Consider the following 17,135-nt stretch of genomic DNA (forward strand, 5'->3'; position numbering starts at 1 on the left):
TAAGGATTGTAGACACCCCTGACTTATATAGGGGCGTGAAAATTGCAAATTTCCAGGACAATTTATACATTAGAATAATTTAGATAGTTTCTACACTTGTGATTGAAAGATTTGGAACACTAAATATTGCATAGTAGACTTGGGATGAGTCTCCTCTTTGTCTAAATTGTAGACCTGCTGCCTTTAGTTAAGTGTAGTCCATCTTTAGCAGCAGAGACACCAAGACAGATTACAGGACATGGGGGGGCTCTGCTCCTGCTCTCCTGACTGTCAAATCACATACAAGGATAACTGCAGGATCCCAGACTATGGCTGGTGCAATCCATACTGGGAAATGAGGTTCCTATTCCAAGTACTGACAAAACGCTAATGAAGACAAACGATCCATTTAAAAACAGTGGATACAAGTTAGACTGGGTGCAGTTCCTGGACTAAGCACACTGGTATGTATCTTCTGGGACAGGAGTTCCGCAAGACCATACTTTTCTGCAGATGTTGTGTTTAATTACAGCTGCTCTTTCAGGTCCACCGCGGCGCACTAATTTGATCTCTCCCATCAGAAGCATTTAATCATCCGACTGTGTTCTGTTTGTTATACACGGCATTTCAGACCTTTCCAGTTCCCCAGGTCTATTGCGCTCATTGAGGAAAACCACATTAAATACATAAAGCTTCCTTCAATGAGAGACGATCAGAAGTGCCCAAACACTGCCAAGCCTCCTGTATACACACTATTATCTGACCACATACTTGAGTATCCGAGAAAAAAAAAATATTCATTTTACTTGTGCTAAAAACAACAATTAACACTGCATCGGAGCCTAAAGTATAGCAAGCAATGAAAGAAACCAACAATTTCCAGTATCTGTCATTTTTAAAAGCATTTAATGACATAGCATATATTTAACAGATAGGGCGAAATTCTAGAGCAAGGGTTGAGCAACCCTCAGCAATCGGGACCATTACTCAACTGCACCTCCTAACGTCACCGGCAGGCGGAGTGCATAATGGAGGCTGGAGCTCAGCAATGGCCACAAGTGCGCGGCGCCACCCGAACCCCAAAAAGGTACAGTTCCATTCAACTGAAAGCCAGTTCCAGGAATACAGGCCCAGTCATTGGGAGGATATCATTCCTAATAAAGGTCATTCTGATTGTGCAGTAAAATGTAAATTCTCATTACAATAGTTACAGTGACAGAGAAATGCACACTATGTATCAAATAGCAAAATAATGTAGCAAAATTATAACACAGTGCTGTAGCCGACAAGCAAGTAATCAATTGAGTAACATTACTTTTTTGTTCCAGTAAATGCTTCATTTCACTTGTACATTTAACATCAAGGATTCCTTTAAAGGGTTTATTATACATCTAGTTATAGTTTGTACTAGAATTAAATCAGAAACATACAATATAGTGTATTTCAGCAAAAAAAAAAAGGAAAATATATAAACAAAAAAACAGAAAAGTTGTAAAATTACAGGAGTATTTAAAACTGCTAATCCTTTCCTTAAACACCAACATTCGGAGAATACACACGTGACGCTTGAAAGCTGTGTTGTGTTAATAAGTAGGTGCCCAATCAATCTACTGGCAAAAGAAAAGAAAAAAAACGGAAGTGTCTGCACTCGGCTACCACATATTCGGATTCTCTCAAACTCCATGCTAGCTCTGGTGGGAATGGTAGTGAACAATGGGTCTGAACTTTATACATCTGTCGGTGATGTGAACAATCACATTAAGAATCAGGAGTTAAAGCACCGCTGCCTTGCATATCTTATCAATATTAGTAAGGGTGGGTTGTTGTCAAGACAGCCTCACAAAATTGAGGACGAGTTTAAATATTGAGGTTTATTCTACAACGCCTTTGGGAAATAATAGTAAAAAAAATGGTCCTCTCTCATCCAGATGCCCAATGCCCCTAAAACTCGTGTGCCTCCATATTTTTATTTAGCATACTATAAATAATTTTTTTTTTTTAATTTTTTTTTTCTTTTTTTAAATCTCGTCCGGGAACATTAGGCACGGAGTAATGTATTGGTTCTGAGCTTGCATGCTGACATTTCACTGAAAGAAATAAAAATGTAATAGAAGTGCAGTGGTTTATGATTTGTTTTTTATTTTTGTTCTAGGCTGTAGTTCACTTCTTTTTTCCAAAGAGGCTGAATCTCTTCTCCTTGTCCTTCTCTTTGTCTTTCTCCCGCTTGCCAGGGCTGGACTCTGTGGTGACCGTTACGCTGGCTGGCAGAGTTTGGGCCCGGCTGGACGCTGGAGTGCTCTGCGTGCTCAGAGACACCTCTGTTTTATCGACTGTGATTGCGTTTGTGATCGCCTGGATCCATGCGTTCATTTCCTCCTGCAAGAGAAATTCCAGGTTACATGTCGGCAAGTACTTGGCTTATGGTCCATTTCGATGAGCAAATAATCAGGGAATGAGGATTGCTAGGAACAGTTGTTTTGACTTTGCAATCACCTCATAAACAAAACTTCGTTCATTGTGTGTGATGTAGGGGCTGAGAGCCGGATTCCAGCAATGTGTCACTTACGGGGCTGTGTGTTTGTTTCAATAAAATGAGTGTTTTATTAACAGGAGATTATCACTTCGAGTACTAGCTGACATGTGCCTGTTGGTCTAACTCCACCCCCAGCACGGATTGGCAGCTTTCTGCCTATGCAAAATGTACACAGAGCTGCCAATCAGTGGTTGCGGCGGGGTTATACAGGGATCAGCATTCCAATATTTGTTCTGCAGCAGAAATGACCAATTCTATAGTTAACTGCTGCACCCAGTAAACTGAATAATATATTGCTGGAATCTACCTCTACATTATGCTGCTGTCAGATTACATAGCAAATACCTGCTGACGGATTCAATTCAAAATGGCTAAAAAAAAAACATAGTTCTCGGCAGCACATTGACCTCTAACTCGGAGATGTGCTACATGATATTCTTTAGGCACAGAACCATAACATTAGGCTCGGCAACCTGTCTAACCAGTCAATTAAACAACCATGGGACAGAAGTTGTATGACAGCATGGATCGCGCCGTGTAATCCCAGCATTAGTGTCTGGCACTTTTTTGGTTTAGGTACTAAGGAAAGACGCACTGTACAAGGCTGTTTAATGTATAGCTCCACTGTTATGGACACTATCTGATACTTATTTAAAAGTGATCGCAGGTAATATAGGAGATTACTCGGAGGAGAAGTTGCATTTCAGCACGTAGTCTGGAGCTTTCCTGTATAATAATATAACACAGTGTATTACAGACCGCTCATCTGTAAGTGTGATCTGACTACATGGATGTACTGGAGGCACCCAAAGAGAGAAGAGGAGCGGTGATGACCGAGGCGACGTGTGGATAGAAGTATTTACATTCATCTACATATCTGACATTTTTGAGACTATTCAGGATCTAGAGATCTCTATAGCTGGTGGTATGAATCCAAAAATGGTCTACATAGCATTGAACCCGACACATCACAATGGCCGTGCAGCTGTGGGCTATGGGCCTGTAACGCCATGATGTGCTCATCTCACTATAGAATATTTAGTGTGTAATGTAGCTATATCCTATACACACGATAAATGGATATTATTCTTTTCTGGTTAGTTAAGAGCAAAATGTACAGAACATGGGGCGCAGCACCATTAAAACCAATCCTACTTGACTTTTACTTTGCATATATTGTACTGAAAGACTATAGTCATATTTGTAAAATATGACAGGAAAAAAAACATTTGCGTTGGGGTTTGTATAAAACACTGCTAATTAACAATGGAATATAGGAGAACTTACATCATCTTTGGCTTGGAAGAGGTACTCATTACCATCATTCAGTCTGTAGAAATGAAACAGAAGATGAATGAATGACGCATATGCAATTAATATTTACATTAATGTACACCAGTCCCATCCCAAGCACAATGGTAGAAATGTATTACCCCTCCGGCCATGTAGGAGGACATCCTACATCTACAGAAACAACAGAAGTGACAGCCACACTATGACCGTGTACGGGGCAGCATACAGTGAAAGAACTAAATCCAGAAGCATACCCTGAGGCTGGTGGGCCCCAATGCTAAATCTTCAACATAGCCCTCAACTATCACAGGTCTACATTAGTATTGGTCTTCTCATATGGGCTAGGGGGTTTCTTTTGACCCCCTCTAGTTTCCAGGGCCCAGGTGCTAACTCCAACCCCTAGACCCAACATAGGTACAGCCCTGTTCACAAGAAAATTACAGGAGCCAGTCCTTGTCCCACCCTGACCAATTATCTTTTACATTTACAAGGTTTCAAATAAATTAAGAAGATTGGACCCTAAAGACAGGCACAGCTCAGCCCACTCACTTCAGTTTGAACACATGTTTTTTCTTCTTGTAGTCAGTGGCTACTTCACAGAGGGCTTCCTTCAGATTCACCGGGATCTCGTTGTGGTAGGTAATACCAGATGCTGCAGTCTTGGCGTCTTTATAAAATCCAATTTCTTGGTTGCTTATCACACAATATACATTGTGCCAAGACCTAAATAAAAGAAAGAACACATCAGTTATCAGCCGACCCAAAGCTTGGTGACCGTGTGAAAGAAGCATGAAGATGATGACGACAATCTATAGTTTTAAGACCGGGTTCACATCATGTTTTGAGACTCCATTGAGGTTCTGTCTAAACCACCGAAAAATAGGATTCAGACGTGCCAGAGCCATAGACTTCAGTTATTACATGGGGTACAAAACATACAACTTTGAACTCTGTTAGAGGCTTTTTTTCCTGCTCTAATTAGCAAGATCTCGTGAAAGTTTTCAAGATGAAGCTGTGCAGAGAAGATCACATTATATTCTGTGGAGCGAGCTAGCACCAGGAACTTTCGGTCCAGCTGCCTGATGGCAACTTTTAACAGTAAGTTTGAAATTTGCATACTAGGAGTGTGTAAATCTCATGGTATGCACCTTTTTTTTAAAATTATATTTAGAAAGTTGATTATTTTTTCCATCACTGATATAATAAATGGAGGGGTGAAATTTGGAGATACGTAACTCTTTCAGAAAAACTATTCAATAAAGTGCAGTAGTGCGTTACAATCAGGTTAATGGAGATAAACGGTTGCCAAGTTTCAATCAGGCCCTCAAGACGGCTTATACTTACATTCAGAGAATACAGGCTACATTAATGGAATCAGTATTTTGTGGACTTTGTTTTAAAAACACCTACATTCCTATTACTTACTGCTTAAAAGTATTTTAAGGTTAACTTATTTTTGAAATTATTCATGAGCCTTGTTATGCATCTTTGTAATTCTACCTCAAACAACATGCAAAAAAAAAAAAAAAAAAAAAGGATTTTGGGTACTCACCATAAAATTCTTTTCTCTGAGCCTTCGATGGGGGACACCGGTAACCATAGGGTGTATGCTGCTGTCGCTAGAAAGCTGACACTAGCCATGAAAAAAGTTAGTTCCTCCTCTGCAGGGTACAACCAACTGGCATGAAGCTCAGTTAGTGAGAAAGCAGTAGAAGCAACAAGAAGACTAACTTCAAGCACGTGATAAAACCTAGCACAAACATGAAACTAGGATGGGAGCTATGTCCCTCAATGACTGCTCCGAGAAAGGGATTTTACAGCGAGTACCCCAAATCCTCTTTTCTCTATCGCATCATTGGGGGGGGTACCATATAACCATGAGACGTCCAAAAAACAGTCCCAAGGGTGGGAAGCAGAAGAATCATGACCAGATCAGGTAGGATGTCGGGTAACTGCCGCTTGCAGGACCTTCCTGCAAGCGCCACGCATCGACCAAGGTATAAGTATGCATCCTGTAGCATTTGGAAAAGGTATGAAAGGAGGCCTAGGTGGCAGCTTTGCGGAGCTGGGTTGCAGAGGCCCACTCAGCGCTGGTGGAGTGGGCCTTCACTCCAGGTGGGGGCGATCTACCCTTGACTCGATATGCCTTCAATAAGGCAGAGCTGATCCAACGAGTGATAGTGGCCCTGGAGGCGAGAAGTCCTCTAAGATGACTCTCTGGAATAACAAACAAGGAGTCTGTGCATTTGAAGGATGCAGTTCTTGAGAGATAGAGATGTAGGGCCCTAACAACTTGTGGAGGGACTGTTCCTGCGGCTGAAATGGTGAAAGAAGAACAATGTCCTTATTAAGGTAGAAGGGAGATACTACCTTGGGGAGGAAGGAAGGAAAGAACCTGTCACAGGACTGCGTTGTACTGGTATAAGATGAGGAAAGGACAGAGGCACGAGAGTGATGCCAACTTGGTAGATCCGCCTGATAGAAGTGATTGCAATAAGGAAGGAAATCTACCCGGAAAGCAAAGAAGTCGATGTCTTGAATGGGGTCCCTGGAGAAAGGTCAGGACAAGATTGAGGCCAATATGCAGGAACCGAATGTGCGACTCCCTGTAAGAAGGTCTTGACCCGAAAGCGGGAGGCCAGGTTCTTTTGGAACAGGATCGAGAGAAAACGTAAACCTGACCTTTGAGAGAAGAGGGATAATCCCGATTCTAGACTAGACTGCAGGAAAGCCAGGAGGGATGGAAAAGAGAATGACATGGACGCCACCTGATTGGTTTTGCACCAGCAAAAGAAAGCAATCCACGGTAAATGCGACAAGACTGTTTTCTGTCCTTGATCATGGTCTGAATGATTTGAGTAGAAAACTCTGCCTTCTTCACGACTGTGCCTTCAACAGCCATGCCATTTAATTGAGAGACCGTGAATTCTGGTGGAAGAGGGGGCCCTTGGAGAGCAGGTGTGGGCAGTCCTGAAGCTTTCTCGGGATGTTTGCGAGGAGGTTGACCACTTCTGCGTACCAAGCCCTTCTGGGCCAGTCTGACGCCATGAGGATGACTGGTACCCCTTCTGCTTTGATCTTCTTCACAAGTCTTGAGATCAGGGATGGAAGCAGACATCGATATGGAAGGTTGAACTGGGGTCAAGGAAGTATCAGGGTGTTGCATCAGATCGCTAGAGGATCGCGGGACCTGGACACAAAATGAGAGACCTTGTTGTTCATCCTGGAAGCCATCAGGTCGATGTCCGGTGTGCCCCACCTTTGACAGATTTGTTTGAACACTGCTGGGTTCATGGACCACTCACCTGAGAAGAGGCACTTGTGATTTAGGAAGTCAGCAGTCCAGTTGTCCACGCCGGGATTGTGTACTACTGAGCTTGAAGGAACCCACTGCTAGGCCCATGACAGAATCCTTAAAACTTCTGAGAATACTGCCTTGCACGACCCTGATGGTTGATGTATGCCACAGCTGTGGCGTTGTCAGATTGAATTCGAACTGGGCGTCTGCTACCAGGTCCTGTCAGTGAAGGAGAGGGAAGTATATGGCTCTGAGTTCCAGAATGTTGTTTGGGAGAGATGACTCCCAGAAATTCCAGCAGCCTTGGACTGTGTGAGAAAAATGGCACCCCATCCAATGAGACTGACATACAGATTCTGGCCCATGCTGCGTTGAACAGCATGCCCAGGAACACAAGACGTGGGGCCAGGATCAGAGCGGACATTGTTCTGTTGACGAGCCAGCCTAGGCCGGAAAATTATTGAGAGTGATCGAAAGACTCTCGCAACATTCCAGGTAGGTCAGTGACTTGATCAGAAGATAGTCTACACAGGGAATGACTTGGATCCCTTTGGGGAGTAGAACAACCATGACCACCACCATGACTTTGGGGGAAACCCTGGGTGCTGAGGTCAAGCCAAAGGTGAGAGCCGTGAATTGGTAGTGAGAACCCCGAACTGTGACACGGAAGAATCTTTGGTGGTAAGCGCATATTGGGACGTGAAGATGGGAATCTTAGATGTCCACTGAGCAGAAGAATTCTCCTTGTTCCATGGAGGCTATATCCGAACGGAGAAACTCCATCTTGAAGGGACAAAGGTGAACCCATCTGTTTAGGAGCTTGAGGTCCAGGTTAGGACACACAGAAATGTCCTTCTTTGGAACCACAAAAAGGTTAAACTAGAAACCTGAGGAACGCTCCTGAGTGGGGACGGGGACTATGACACCTGTCTGAAAAAGATGGCCTGAAAGAAGATGCAGGAGTTTCGCTCAGGTAGAGACCGCCTTGGAAACCTACGTGGAGGCGAAAGTGGGGCAGAATGATGCGCCCGCGGCCTCAAAGGCTGGCGTCACAAGAGACTCGACGTGACTATCTGTGGGATACTTCAGGGAGGCACCGTCATCTTTTAAGTGGAGTGGGTTTGGTCTTTTTGACAGAGACATAGAGCTCCGTGGAGCGAGGCTCGTCTCCCTTGACTAAGGGTCTGATTAACAGCTGATATTCGTCTGTCCATCATGTCCTATAACTTAGAAGCCTGGTCCAAGTCCAGATTAGAGTCTGACTCAGAGTGGAGCTGCCTCAGGAAAAGATGTAGAGAGAAATGGAGTCCCATCCTGGGGGATGTGGCAAGAGAAGGAGATCCAGACAGATCCTAGACCTTGTGAGCGATCTGCCATGCTGGGACAAATAGAGGTCTGCATCCGATTCATCCCAGGAAGCAATCAGAGCAGCAGAAGCGGTAGGTTGATTAGCTAGACGCGTCAAGACCTCTATCAAGGATTGGGCTACCTTGGTTAATTTAGCTACAAATTGTGATAGAGCGGCAGCCCATTCTGAGGCAGGGGGCGCACTCTCACAGCACGTGACGTGGGGCTCCTGTAGGCCTTCCATGGTAGAAGTTCCAAAGTCTGAGCAGAGGGATGTATCATAACCGTTGAGCATTTTGTTCTTACAGGACGACCTGGCCTTGCAAAGACAAATGGGAGGAGGTACAGGGTGGAATTGAGTCTCCCTGGAGTTAAGCATAGGGAATAGATGGTGCATTGGAGTGACCACTGAGGAGGGCTGTGCTTAAAATTTAAGAGACAGTGACAGAGCCTATCCATTCCTGGTAAGCAGGAGATCTGAGGCGCTGGAGAAGGACGGTGAGTGGAACCATAGCTGGAGCTATTCAGAGACCGCAGACAGCCCGTGGGAAATGGGTGAGGAGAAAAGTGGGTGGAGACCACAAAGAGCAGGCAGTGAACCCACACTGAAAAAAGCAGCAAGGGAAGCGGAGACTGGGTGAAAAAGGAGCAGGAAAGTCCCCACGACTGATAGGCCATATTCCTCACTGCGCCTCAGCCTTACAGAGATGTAGGCCTCGGCAGAAGCAGGGACCCAAATTAAATAGGGATACCAAATGTGTATTTCGGCACCAGGATTTAAAGGAACAGGAGTGCTATCCAACAATACTCCTGGAACTGCAGCGCTCCTGTTATTACTGACGCTCGCTGATCCCAAAGAGATTTTTTTTGGATGAAGCGCCCCTGGAATCCCTATTTTGGAGCTCCACTGTGAAGAGTGCCTGGGGAAGAAAGGATACATAATTACTTCCTCGCAGTGCGAGTCCCAGGTGAGGGGAGCGGATCACTGGAAGTGGATCAGCCTTCCTCCCGGCACTGTCTCATTATGGTGGGTGAGCGGGCTGGGGCAGGGTGGCAATGATCACCCGGCCGAGCCACCCCAAGACACGCTCAGTCTGCTTGTTGGGAAGACAGAGCGAGCATTTATACTCTGTTGCTCGATGATAGAAGAATCTGAAAAAGAAAGGGACATTATTAATAAAACACAATAAATGAACCTAAGCTAAGGACGGGTCTGAGTGTAGTCCAGTGTCTGCTTCCTACTGACACAAAGCTAAAACCGATTAGTTTAGTGCCAGTCGGTGGGTGTACACGGCTAAGGATGCGCTAACTCTTACGCCTAGTGTCAGCCTCCTAGCAACAGCATCATACACCCCATGGTTACCTGTATCCCCCAATGAAGTGATAGAGAAATGCTGTTTTATCTGCCTACTTCATGCTGTTCTAGTGAGAATTGATACTCAAATAGTATGTACAAATAATGTGTGTCTGAGGCCATGTGCACACGTACAGTATTTTTCACGTTTTTTCGCTATAAAAACGTGATAACGTGAAAAAAACGCTTACATATGCCTCCTATTATTTACAATGTATTCTGCATTTCTTGTGCAAATGTTGCCTTTTTTTCCGCGAAAAAAAAGCAACATGTTCATTAAATTTGCGGAATTGCGGTGACTTCGCACACCTAGGAATGCATTGATCTGCTTACTTTCCGCATGGGGCTGTGCACACCATGCGGGAAGTAAGCAGATTATGTGCGGTAGGTACCCAGGGTGGAGGAGAGGAGACTCTCCCCCACGGACTGGGCACCATATAATTGGTTAAAAAAAAGAATTAAAATAAAAAACAGTGATATATTCACCTTCGATGTCTTCCTGCCTCTTAGCGGTGCACGCTGCCACTTCCATTCCTATAGATGCTCTGTGTGAAGGACCTGCGATGACGTCGCCGTCTTGTGATTGGTCACGTGACCGCAACGTCATGGAAGGTCCTGCACACACCCGCCATCCATAGGAACGGACGCCGCTGAGGAGATTGGATGTCTGCGGGTGAGTATAACCATTTTTTTTATTTTATTATTTTTAAACATTCTATCCTTTACTATTGATGCTGCATAGGCTGCATCTATAGTAAAAAGTTGGTCACACTTGTCAAACACTATGTTTGACAAGTGTGACCAACCTGTCAGTCAGTTTTCCAAGCGATGCTACAGATCGCTTGGAAAACTTTAGCATTCTGTAAGCTAATTACGCTTGCAAAATGCTAAGAAAACCGGGAAAAAAACGCAAAAAAAAATGCGGATTTCTTGCAGAAATTTTCCAGTTTTCTTCAGGAAATTTCTGCAAGAAATCCTGACGTGTGCACATACCCTGAGCATGAGGGGAGGGGAACAGAAGCTCACACAAGGAGTTGGCTTGTATATATTGTTAGAGCAGCAAATCAAAGCAGCCACTAAAGGATCATGAACAAGTTAGTTAAAACAACACTTTCAGCACTATGTTTGAGAGAGAAGGAAGTAAAATGCAATAATGGAGTATATTACAAAGATTCATAAATTTGCAAAGGCTGCTCAATAATGAAAAAAAAAAAAAAAGTTTACTTACGCTTTAAGATCAATCCGCCATAAAGTAAATTCCTGTGATTTTAAAGCACTGCTCCAGCATTTCCCCCCCATTTCAGTATTGGAGTGGTGCTAATAATGGAAGATCCCTGCACCTAATATTACATTGCCAGCCGCCATCTTTAGCTGGTCCTGTATCGCCATCTCGTGACCTCAACTTCTGACTGACCCAAGTCAGAAGTAACAGTTATGAGCTTTCGATTCAAGTCTATGAGAGCCAGAACAAGGCAGATAAGAGGTGTAGTCGGTGGCTGGCAAGAGAGTAGGGGCAGGGAACTTAAATTTGTAGCACCACTCCAGCACTGCAATAAAAAAAAAAGAATGCTGGAGTGGTGCTTTAAGGTCCAAGTTTACATGCTGATTAATTTCTCAAGTCCCAAAACTCCAAACAGACAAAGATTTAAAGCTAAGATTCTGGCTATCTACAGGCACAACAAGAGGAAGCCTGGGTGTTAGTGCTACGGTCTTCCTGAGTTCAATGAGTTACAGTATGTTTTACACTGCCCCTAATGGTATCTGCAGGCAGCCACAAAGTCATTTTTAAAATGAATGTCTATGCAGGGAATTTGCTTTTCAGAAAATCAACCGATACAAATATATACCATATTAATCAGCTCAGAGTTGTCAACCCATTTAGATAAAAAGGGAGGTATATGCAATGGTGGGTGGATGGATGGACCAGTAGTAGTAGAATTTTTCAGACTTCTATATTAAAGGAATACCACACACAGTAATTTTTCATTGCCCTATACCTGCTGGAAGCTTTCTTATTATGTGCCTCCCATTCATGTTTGCGATGCAAGAAACCTTCAAACTGAGAGGAAGGAATGTCCTGCGTCTTGGCTGGGAGAGTGGAGGCGGTCTGCGACTGCATGCCTGCTTTCGATTTACGGTCAGCAGTGGGTGATGGGATGGGACTGGATTCTTTTGAACTTGACCTCTGCTCTGTGGATCCATTAACCATTTCATTGGTTTCAGCATTTTCTGCCATCTGAAAACATAAAAGAATGGCATAAATATATGACAAACCACGCAGAACAGCACGGCTCAAGATGGTCACCTATAGACTATTCAACACGGCTGTACAGAAACCATTTATTAATGGCTGCCGGCAGCTCACCTACAGAAAAAGGACTGAAGTACAGAAAATCTGCTCTTACACCAGACACCAGTATAAATAAGCAGAAAATCAATTAGCTGTATCAATATGATTAGTATTAATTTATAGAGGTGGATAACAGGGAGTGCGGACTGTGCATAACTGTACCTCAATCCTTTTTGCCAGAATATAGGGTAAAGCCATCGGTTACAGAACCCTGTCCTGTCACCACACTATAGATGGGGATTAATAACAGGTCAGATCTCATAAGCATTGTCAGAAACGTACTGGGCTATGGCCTGGTTTCTGAAAATACTCCTATTTTACCAGCGGTAAAACAATCAGAAGACATGCAAAGATTAAAGTGAAATTACACCATGCATTTCCAATTCCATCATCCTGGTTAGATTGGATTTTCAGGAGAGCAGATGGGAAATTAGGAGTTGTGAGATACAAGTCGTTTGGTAACCAGAGTTTGTAGTGCTTATCATTAAGGTCAATTGGATCGGAGTTAAGAATGGACCACAGAAACCACCACAGTCACTCAACACCACACGACTATTTACCCCCAAAACAAAGACAGAACCAAGGCCTTGCCCATCGAGTGCTTTGCAGTTCTGGTTGTTCGCTGCTGGCTGGTGACCCGGGATGGCACAGAGAGCCATGTTTTCCAGTGGCTGACTGGTCAAGAAGTCGTCTCCAGGAGTCGTTCAATAACAATGGATTCCTAGTATCGCTTATCTAGGGATAGGACTCCCACCCTGACATTTGTTTTTGCTATTTAGTATCACTGAAGCAGCTCGAAGAGTGAGATTAGCAAGTTATGGAAGCTCGGTGCTGCTTACTATTTAGTACACACAACGCCAGTCCCTGATTTTACGCCAAGGATAAAATGAAGCAAAGAGCCGCAGCTTTATTATAACACGGCTGAAGAGATTAATGGCAGGCGCTCTATGCGGAGATTGGTGTATAGTAAACTCTGTCACCCACTGCATCTAATGCAAAACATAGATTGCTTTTTGGTGGAAAGTTTTCGATGGGAAGGGTTAGGGGACCGCCTTTAGATTCCTATACTCCATCTGCTAACAGGGCATAATAAAAACCACTTTGGTTTAACAAGGGGGATCATCAGGGTCCAACTCCCCAAAAACTGCTGAATTCCTGGGGGAAGCAATGGCCCGACAGGCACTTCCCAAGCACTGACCGTAGCAGTAAAACAAATGCAGTACTTCATAAAATATGAGAACTATGCATTTCCAAAAAGGTTTCCAACAAGATTTGCAACGCAAGTATGAATGTTTTATACAGGGGCAAAATTTCTTAAATTTGTCAAATGTGATATTTAGTCTTTTATTTAAAAAAAACAAAACGTTAAACCGGTTTATTTTAAACAATCCCTCACTTCCCTTAATAATGAGTTCAGTGAGGGGGTTCCCTGCTTAAATTGGTGCAAATGGATTTGCACGTTCTCTTCCAGACCACTGGACAGGTGAGGGAGGTACGGCCTCTTACCCGTCGGCACCTGCGGCTCTTTTGCTTCGCTGATCTGGTGCGCCGTCATCGTGGTAGTATGACATCATGCCATGCCAGTTATCAAAAGAGCTGCGGCCGCACCAGAACTCCCTCATACGTCCTGACGTCACAGACCGCTGTCGTGACCAATGAAATGGGACATGAAATAAACCCACATCAACTCTAGATCCCTCAGTCAGGAAATTACGTTTTTGCAGAATTGTAATGGAATCAGGTTTTTTTTTTGTCGAATGTGACATGTCCTTTAGATCAAGAGCTGCTCTCTATAGTGGTTCTTTTCCTGTCCTCTCTCTATTTGTTCTAATAGGTCAGGATTACAGATGACAATCCCTTTAGTGTAAAGCATGGGGTACATACAGTCAGGCGAGAGCATTACTGCTGCCCCAATGGTATGAAGAATTGTCTTGTGAAATTGTGGGTAAACTGAAGTAATGCTCCTCCATAGACCACAACAGACAGATTTTCTTTTCACACTATAGGCGTCTACACTACTAAATCCAGGAGATAAGTCTAAAGCTTCTCTGATGCATCACGTGTAGGACGCTTACTTGTGCAGTGCACAGAGCTCAGAGGCAGAAGACAAATTGAGGAACATAAAAAAGGATCACAGATTAAAATAAGATGGAGCAAATCAGATTTGATTTCTGTACATAAATGATTATTCTAGGAAAATCATAAAATTGGAATTTCAATGGATTGTGAGAAGTTTTTATTGGTTTTGAGTGGTCGACAGAACAGGAAAATATGGTGAGGACCTTTTAATAGTTTTCAGTCTATTGGAAACAGATATCAAATTACTAAGAAGTTATGGCATCAGGCGCCAATGGCACTGCTCAGCGGATGCCTGCCAGGGTGAGTGCGGGAGCAGCAGGTATCACACACGTTGATTGGGCACCTATCGTGCCAGGCATATGCCGACAATGCCATCAGGGTTGCCGATGTACTGATGCTGAGCTGCATCGGAAAACCCATTTATCCATTATTTTGTGATTTGGATGGACGAGCTGATGAAGCCATTATCAACACACATTTGGGTTACAGCAGACTCCTCGATTTTTTTTTTACTGTGGGACAGCCAATTTACAAACCTTTTTCCCTTGGAAGCATTCTCTAGCCTGGTTTCTCGACAAGGAGAATAAGTGTCTCCTTAGGCCACGTTCACACATTCAGCATTTGGTCAGTATTTTGCCTTAGAAATATTTCTAATCCTAAACCAGGAGTGGGTGATAAATACAGGAGTGGTGCATATGTTTCTATTATACTTTTCATCTGATTGTTCCACTCCTGATTTTGTCTTGCAAATACAGATGTAAAATACTGACCAAATACTGAACATGTGAATGTGGCCAAAGAAGCCTTCTTAGTACGGACAGGGGAAAAAGACCCCCAAACAGCTGTCTACAGATGGGTTTCTATCACCTTTGGAGCAAACTCAGGTTTGACCAATATCCCCAGTCATGATGTAAGGATTTTTAAATGACGGGGCACTAACTTATCGGGTAGCTACCTAAACGGCTAATTAGCCCAGCCTTTTCCCCCCATGTAGTATAGCTTGGATTACGGATCCCTAAGCTAGCTGCTAGTCTCCATAAGGAGATTCTGTACTGCAAGAAACCTTAAAAAGGTTGTCCCACAGCTCAGCAAACTCCTTCACAATTTCTGTATTCCCCCATGTAAAATAAAAACTGCCTACACTCAATATCTTTGCCCCCCCTCTATTTTGATTGACAGCTCTGGCTTAATAAAGGCATAGAGGGGTGGAGATAGAGGTAAAACAAAGGTTGGAGGGTGCACTGAACTTTTTTGCCATACTAAGGGTGCACCGAGCGCCTGTACTTGGTTGGAACGGACATTCTGTGCGGACCCGTATGGGTCCATGATCGTAGCAATATTTATAATTGCAACCACAGAGTAGATTTTGGCATTTGGCACTACAGAAAATATTAGCAGTTCCACATCTATGGCCATAAAGAGGTTGCGTGAGGATAGCGCCACTCTTATCCACAGTCCGTTCTTGGAACTGTTTTAATATCTTAATTCCCAACAAAAATTTCAGAATTGCAACGGCTGGCTGGTGAAAAGCGGCATTAATCTGGTGAGTGTAAGCGACATCTGCAAGTAGACTAAGGAAGCAGACAACGTTACTCCTGCGCACTGAACTTACTGAACGTGGATATATCAGTCACTTTCCATTGAAGCATTAAACACGTAACGAAGCTCGCGTAACAAAAGAACACAAACGTGCTGAACATGTAGAAACGAACAAAGAGATGAACTTTAATGGGCACATGCGTGCACGGCGTGCTGACAGACAAGGACGCAGCGCTTGCGGTGGCATTGACGTCACATGGTAGTTAGTCCTGTGATCGGGTCAGTGACGCGTGATGTACGTGAGTCGTTAGTGACATGCATGGCGAGGCTCGCTGTATCCAGATGCACAAAGCTATGCTCCATTTGATTGATATGTTGGGAGTCTCTGCACCAATTTATTGACTTTTCTGATAAAATATAGCTCAAGAATAAAGTTAAATAGATTTAAATATAATAGTCATATGTTTATATAAGAAAATACATTTATAATATCATCGCATTAGTATCATGAATTCAGAACCGCTGCCTACATCACACTGGGGCGGCCATGTGCGACTTCAGGACCATCGTCAATGAGGATACGACGAGGACATGCAAGATAATTCAGAGGCGCAATATTCAGAAGAGCACTCAGATTAGGTAAAGGATATATATATATATATATATATATATATATATATATATATATATATATATATATATATATATATATATATATATATATATATATATTGGCCCCAGGTGCAGTTTCTTAAAAAACAAAGGGCTTTGATCACCATCCCCAGGTACAGCGCTGGCTCTCCGCCTCTGTTCGGGTGTAGATTACAGCTGACAGCGCTGCAGCCAACCGGTTAGTGTGTAGACCGCACGAGAAGCTGAGCTTACGGATTGGCAGCAGAGCCGTCAATGTGAAATCAGCGCTGCAGACAATAGCCGACATCTGGTGAGGAAAAACAGGTTTGTTTTTTAAAGAAACACTCCTGAGGACAAGGATTTTCTTAAACCGGAAAACCCCTTTAATGTCACTAAATCTGATGAATCTACAACATGGCCGCCTCCATTGTGTGCAGTAATCAGATGTACCTTAAACATTGCATTCATGTCATCATTTATAAATTAATCTTATATAAATCAGCAATAATTAATAAACAGTAGAGAGACTCATTTTTCCAGGTGGAATAATACAGAGTGAATTGTGAACAGAAATAAGAAGCAACTTGCAGTTTTGCTGACAAAAGCATGTTCAATGAAAAGAAGAACTGGTGAAATACATTTATGTGATGTCGGTGATTAGAAAACAAAGTAAGATAAAAACGATTGGCTGCTTCTCGGATCTGAAGAGTGAAATATTCGGACAATCATG

The 17,135-nt window shown here is 43.3% G+C and overlaps 1 protein-coding gene across 2 annotated transcripts in view; it reads right to left on the reverse strand.

The window, feature by feature from the left end:
- Window positions 1-868: 868 nt before the first annotated feature.
- SPTBN1 (spectrin beta, non-erythrocytic 1) overlaps window positions 869-17,135 on the reverse strand; it is a 201,536-nt gene continuing 185,269 nt past the window's right edge. For both annotated transcript variants that reach the window (XM_069768874.1, XM_069768875.1), the window contains 4 exons: window positions 11,802-12,040; window positions 4,355-4,528; window positions 3,800-3,842; window positions 869-2,355 (listed from right to left, as the gene is read on the reverse strand). In XM_069768874.1, the coding sequence (XP_069624975.1) occupies window positions 2,140-2,355; window positions 3,800-3,842; window positions 4,355-4,528; window positions 11,802-12,040 (672 nt within the window). In that variant the 3' untranslated portion in view covers window positions 869-2,139. The remainder of the gene's footprint in view (window positions 2,356-3,799; window positions 3,843-4,354; window positions 4,529-11,801; window positions 12,041-17,135) is intronic.

The sequence above is a fragment of the Ranitomeya imitator genome, chromosome 5, assembly GCF_032444005.1.
Source record: "Ranitomeya imitator isolate aRanImi1 chromosome 5, aRanImi1.pri, whole genome shotgun sequence".
NCBI classification, from domain to species: domain Eukaryota; kingdom Metazoa; phylum Chordata; class Amphibia; order Anura; family Dendrobatidae; genus Ranitomeya; species Ranitomeya imitator.